The sequence below is a fragment of the Bos grunniens genome, chromosome 7, assembly GCF_055505025.1.
Source record: "Bos grunniens cultivar Pamir isolate PY7600 chromosome 7, Bosgru_T2T1.0, whole genome shotgun sequence".
Classification (NCBI taxonomy): Eukaryota; Metazoa; Chordata; class Mammalia; order Artiodactyla; family Bovidae; genus Bos; species Bos grunniens.
Window position 1 is genome coordinate 73,924,368 of NC_141171.1, and position 6,455 is coordinate 73,930,822.

The window sequence follows — 6,455 nt, forward strand, 5'->3', positions numbered from 1 at the left end:
TTGCCAGAGGACTTCTGTTGGTTTTATACTCAAAATATATATTTTTAGCCTCCCTGTGTTATCATGTTCTCGTATATAAATGAGTATTATTTTATATATATCTTATGAGGCTGCTGTGAGAAATAAGTGTAATGGATATAAAAGACATTAAATAGTACCTGGCATTAAAATGATGATGATGGCTGATGTTGATGATTTATATAGTTACCAACCTGGATTGAGTTCAGTGATTTGGAAACAGGTAAGAACACTTTACCTTGCCACCAAACTTTAAACAGAGTTGAAGAATCACATTTATAAAAGCCTAACATAATTGTTTTGTATTATGGATGCTGAAAAGAGCACGTAGCTACGCATTTGCCCACTTAAATCCAGTGTTTGGTTCACAGGAGGCCCGATGAAAGTGAAGGTGCATTTCTTTCCAAAAATGGGGCAAAGGAACTTACCCACCCTCCTGAATTTATAGCCTTTCCTGGTGAGGGCCATGACAGTGGCTAGCTTTCTGACCCATGGACTTTGGGGAGCTGAATTATAACCACTGATTCTAGCTGATTCTAGCCTGAATCCTGATGCATCTTCAGAAACCCAGGTGAAATTTGACAAATGGCACACGTTTATTTGACTGTGAAACATTATAACAGGTAAAGAAAGATGCATCATTGTTCTTGATGATTAATGTAAAAGAAATGCTTATCTTCAATTTCCCGATCACCGCACTTTCTGCAGCCCCTTCTTTTTCTGTATGGCCTCTCTTTACCTTTGCATCTTTTCTATCCTTAGTTTATTTTCCTTGTCGTGTTGTTTTTTATTTTCCCCCCTTTCTTCACTTGCCATTTCATTTTCCCCTCAAATTCCCTGCCAGTAGTAATAAGGCAGTGAGGACTGACAGTGGACAAACCCCTTGGCCCTTCCTATTGCAGAGTGGATTTTGCTGCAGAGACAGAAACACTTGGATTCCTTAGACCAGGGTCCTGGTCCTGAGGATGGCAGAAAGAAAAGGTGACAGAGGAGAAAGAGAATTGAAGAAACTGCAAAAGTGAAATTACCCAAGAACTCTGTGCACATTTCCCTTTTAAGCCAATTAGATGATTTATCAGAATGAGCTAGAGTCCAAGCTGTGACTGAGAAGCTAAAATTTCACTTTCCCATTTAATATGTTCTTGGGTTCATTATGTCAAGACTCTCCTAGTTAAGGCCTCCTTAATGATAATCAGAAAATAAAACCAGCATTTCTATACAGGGAAAATAGGCAACAAAGCTTCCTTACAAGTGGGCAGCACTGAATTTTGTAGTTAGATCATTATAGATTAATTTATCAAAGATTTCCCTAGGAATCACCAAAATTTCATTTTCCAAATTAGGCATATACTTTATTCTAAGCTCAGAACTGTCCTTCTGTGTTTATAATTTCAGTTCATTTCACTTGCTATGTTTTCAAAATGTATTTTTAATTTATCTTATTTTGTCTCTCTTTTTTTTTCCTTTTTTCCCTTCTTTTAATTAAAAAAATGCGATTCTCTTTTCTGTCTACAAACCCAAAGCTTCTTCGGATGTTTTCCTTCAAGGTATAATGTTTTTGGAATGGAAATTCACTGCATGCAACTGCTGGATCTAACTATTAATGCTTACATGGTGTTTTATTTATTTTTTATGAATAGACATTTAAGCATTCTACTAGAGATAACACATTTAAGATGGAGAAAGTTCTTTAGAGTTTTAGAGTTGATTCAGCAACCCTACATTAATTCAGAGGTTTTGACCTAACATGAGACTAAAAATCTCTAAGGTCTATGAGATGTTATTAGTGAAGTGGGCCTCATTAAACATCAAAGCCAAGACTTACCCTCTCTTTGCAGATAAAAATGGAATCCAGTTTCACTGGTTGTACCTACCAAGTTCCATTTATGTTCTAAAATTTAACTCTGTAAGTCCTAATTCAAAAAAGGATTGTTTTTCAATAAGTACATATAAAAATTTCCATTGGCCTGAACTCTACCTTTTGGCTCTATAAAAATGATACTGTCTTTGAAATGCTTTAGATTAAAACACCCATCCCTTCCTTCCAGGGTTATCCAGGGGCCTTTTGGCTCTATCATACAATATTCAATGAGATTTCTATTCTCAGCTGAACTTTCTGATAGCTGATTCAGAGACAATAGAGTTCGTATATATATCATTCCTAAAACTAACTTACCAAATTAACATTAAATAAATTGAATTTTCTAGCAATTTTATAATTGGTGCAGCAGCAAAGATTAGATTAACATTTAATTAATTGGTACTAGTTTCTTCTCAAATCCTCAAGAGAGTTTGACAGCTAGTAACATTTAAAAAATTTCACTCACATGTAGTTTAATATTGCTGACATTCTGAAGCTTCTAAAGGGTGATGTTAGGCAAAGTACTATATTACTTTAAAGTATAAACCCTACCATTGTGGTATAAACTCAGGAAGCTTCTGTATTTATACACAGCTTAACATTTTCTGTTAAAAGCGTTTAACACATTTGCTCAGTGTAACGGGATTTACTATTTGCCTATATAGATAAGCATGTACACAAAATTTGATTTCACAATTGACTCATTTTTATTTCTCTATCCTACTCACATGCAACACCATTAAATGCCTTCATGTAACCAACCTCACATCTAATAGTTACTAGAATAAGATTCCATGTAGTTGTTTGATTTAAATCTTCAAACTTTGAGTTCTTTTGGTGTTCAATCTTCTTGCTATAGCTTATTAGCTTGGTGGTATTATTTTCAGCTGCACTGCTTAAGCTCAAAATTTGAAATCTGCAACTGCTATCCTTCTAAGTTCAATTTCACCATTGTAGATCATGATGTCATAGCAATTCCCTGAGTACTCATTTTCAGATTCATCATTCGCACACTGGGGACATTGTGGAGACATGGTCTGGGATTTATCAGGTAAAACTAACTCTTATCCCGCTCCTTCCCTACTCCATCTCAGGCCCCTACAATTGACATCCGCCCACGATCAGCAACCATTCAAATGAACAATGCCACACACCTTCAAGAGAGAGATGAAGAATACGGGTATGAGTGTCTGGATGGCAAGGACTGTGCCAGTTTTTTCTGCTGTTTTGAAGATTGCCGAACAGGGGCTTGGAGACACGGGAGGATACACATCCGTATTGCCAAGATGGACTCCTATGCGCGGATCTTCTTCCCCACTGCTTTCTGCTTGTTCAATCTGGTTTATTGGGTCTCCTACCTTTACCTGTGAAGAGGTATGGGTGTTACTGATGTGGGTCTTACTCACTAAATCTCATGAAGAGAAGATGTCCTTTCTAAGTCTACTTACATAATCCCCTGTGTAGTTTACCATACTTTGAATTTGTTTCCGTGTTCCAGCCTGGTAAATTGTATTCATGTCATATTGTTTGCACCCAACTCTCCTATGCTAAGTGTAATTTGAAGTGTAATGTTTGCTGTGTCTCAAAACCTGCAAGGCAAAGTGAAATTAGAGCAAGAACATTGAAACAAAACAAGCTTTTCTTTCAGCTACAACAATTGCAATTGTGAAAGCCAATATTATTTACAATGGTGTTGTCCTTCCTGAATTCAAAATACAATTAGATGCAAAAGACCCAAAAGTGTACCCTCTGTTCTGGGATCAAGTTGTGGTAAATTTGATTCCCAAAGGATATCTCCCTAATTTGAGAAAAATCACAACCTGCTTTAAATATAGGAACCTAGACTAGAAATCTATTATATCTCCCTTCCAAGATATGAAGGAAACTTCCTCCACATCACATGTACAATGATGTAAATATTTCAGTAACATAGAATGCTTCAAGTTTAATGCATGCATCTCTAGAGCTGAAACAAGTGGACTGACGTTAACATCATATTGTCTTTTATTCTGTGTCTTTGGGCTCTAAATGAATCATGAATGTAATTATATGGGTTTGGGTTTGGAACAGGAGAGAGGAATCTTCTCCCTCACGCATGAAGATTCAAACATCTTGTTTTTTTTTTTTTTTTTTTCCTTGTAAGACGTATTACAACACTAAGTAAATACAGACTGGATAATTGACATTTGCCACCTCGAAATATGCCCAATTTCATAGAGTATAAAGTAAATAAATGTATGTGCTTGCTACTTTTTCTTCTTTTTAGGATATAGGTCATCACAGAACTTACGCTCAAGATCTGCTTCCCGTGACTGTGAGTGCCTTGTGGGCAGAATCCTTGTCATCTCTTCTTTGGGTCCTCAGCACCATGTAGAGTGCTCGGCACACAGTTGGTGCCAGTGAATGTGGTTTGAAGTGAACTGGCTTTAGATGCCTCTGATAAAGCTCTCTGAACTGGTCTGGAACCAGTGATTCACCTTTTCACACAGGCGTTGTCCAGTGCTATTTGATCTTGTAGAAGTAAACAGAAGGATCCAAAGAACTTTGACTATTTTTGTTCATTATTACACATTTACTTTAGGCAAAGATCATATTCCTTTTAGAACAATATTTACATCCTATATTTCTGTACAGAAATGAGTCTACCAGGGCATAATTAGAATCTGTGTAGTATGGTTCCAGGTCTGGGGGTGAGTCAGTCCTGACACCCCACTTTTTCACCGAGGACATAGACAGGAACAACAGGAGTCATACCTGACTGGTGTTCAAATGCAGTATCCTTTGTTCTGGGGAAAGCAAAATGTACTGAAGTTTACATTTACGAGATTAAAGAAACCTGAAAGACTTAGAAGGCAGTCGAGCCTATGACTGTGTCCCCATTTGACCAGACTGTACTCTCACGAAGTGGCTATCCCAGGCTTAAGACTTGATGAGTTGAGCTCTGTTTTCATGTACTCATCCTGAATTCTATTTTTCTAAAATCATGTCCTTCACCAGTTCTGCCTTTTGGCAATCATTTCTTTAAGTCAGAATTCAATCATAGCTACAGATAATCTACAAAGAGTAGAAAAGAAGAGAAAGTGTCATTGTTAATAGAAAACCATGTAAAGAAGAGAAAGTGTCATTGTTAATAGAAAACCATGTAAAGTCGTCATCAGGTCATCTGGATGAATCTTGAAATACATATAGCTGCCAAATTTACAAACCTTTACTGTATCAGTGCTGTAGTATATAACCTCAAACAGGTGTAAATAGAATTAATTATTTTCTTGTTTTGAATTGTTAACATATTAAATGTTGACTTTTTGGGAGAGTTGTTGGCAAATTTTCAATGACAAGAAAACATGTTGTTATTGTCAACTTGAAATGTATTCCGTTAATGGGGACATTCAAGAAAAAAAGATAGCTTTCCAATGTGTGCATAGTATTGGCAACAAAAATATATATTATATATAATCTGATTCTTAATTATCAGCTGCTCCCGGTCTATGTATATGAAAACCTTTTCACAAAGGGAACTGCCTAATATGTGGACTTTTACAATAAAAATGCTGCATTCTAAGCCATGGCATCAGGTCAGTGGTTGGTTGGACTTGTTTGTCTTAAAAGAGACAAACTTCACTTTCTGTTTGTCTCTTCTCTGATCCCTCTTCTCTGTCTCACTCCCCAACACTGCCTTCCCTTTATGTAAATTTTAGTTGTGAGCAGTGTGATCATGTTTTGCATGATACTCACTTTAAAGAAATTAAGAGATGGTTTTTGGAGTGTGGAGTAGAGACATAAAGAAACGGCATGAAGGAGTAGCTCAAGACTTCTGTGCCTAAAACTTTGGTGAGGCTAACAAGATGGACACTGGTATCAGCCATCACTGGGATCCCATCTCTACCAGAGACCAGCTGTTTCACAATTGTCAGGTCAGCCTTTATAAGCCTCCATTTTACCAGCTATGAATTAGGTGTAGTAAGGCCCCCCCATGTGGTGACACCAGTGCTCTGCTGCTGGGCTCCTCCCACTCCCATCACATCAGCTAATAGCATCTGGCAATATTCAAATATGTCTTAATTGAGGCCCTGTAGCATGATGTTTCATTTTGAAAGAGTAACTGCACTGCAAACCATTCTTTATACTACAGGCTGACAATCTAAGTTGTTATTGAAAAATCTCACATATTATATTATTTTCAAAGCCAAAGAACCTGTCTCTGTAACCACCCCCTCAAATTAAAAATATAGGGAACCATGCTGCAGAGACAGTATCATATTTTTAAGTCCTCTGAATTCCTCAGAATGGTTAGCATGCTGCTGCTGTTAAGTTGCTTCAGTCGTGTCCAACTCTGTGTGACCCCAAAGATGGCAGCCCACCAAGGCTCCCCCGTCCCTGGGATTCTCCAGGCAAGAACACTGGAGTGGGTTGCCATTTCCTTCTCCAATGCATGAAAATCAAAAGTGAAAGTGAAGTCGCTCAGTTGTGTCCAACTCTTATCGACCCTATGGACTGCAGCCCACCAGGCTCCTCCGTCCGTGGGATTTTCCAGGCAAGAGTACTGGAGTGGGGTAACAGTTAGCATAATCCTTTA

At 37.6% G+C, this 6,455-nt stretch overlaps 1 protein-coding gene across 3 annotated transcripts in view; it reads left to right on the forward strand.

The window, feature by feature from the left end:
• The window catches only part of GABRG2 (gamma-aminobutyric acid type A receptor subunit gamma2), a 243,559-nt gene extending 239,138 nt beyond the window's left edge, over nucleotides 1-4,421 (forward strand). For 2 of the 3 annotated variants that reach the window (XM_086413766.1, XM_086413764.1), the window contains 2 exons: nucleotides 1,542-1,565; nucleotides 2,974-4,421. In XM_086413766.1, the coding sequence (XP_086269892.1) occupies nucleotides 1,542-1,565; nucleotides 2,974-3,249 (300 nt within the window). In that variant the 3' untranslated portion in view covers nucleotides 3,250-4,421. The remainder of the gene's footprint in view (nucleotides 1-1,541; nucleotides 1,566-2,973) is intronic. The other variant, XM_086413765.1, reaches the window with a different exon arrangement.
• Nucleotides 4,422-6,455: the final 2,034 nt, after the last annotated feature.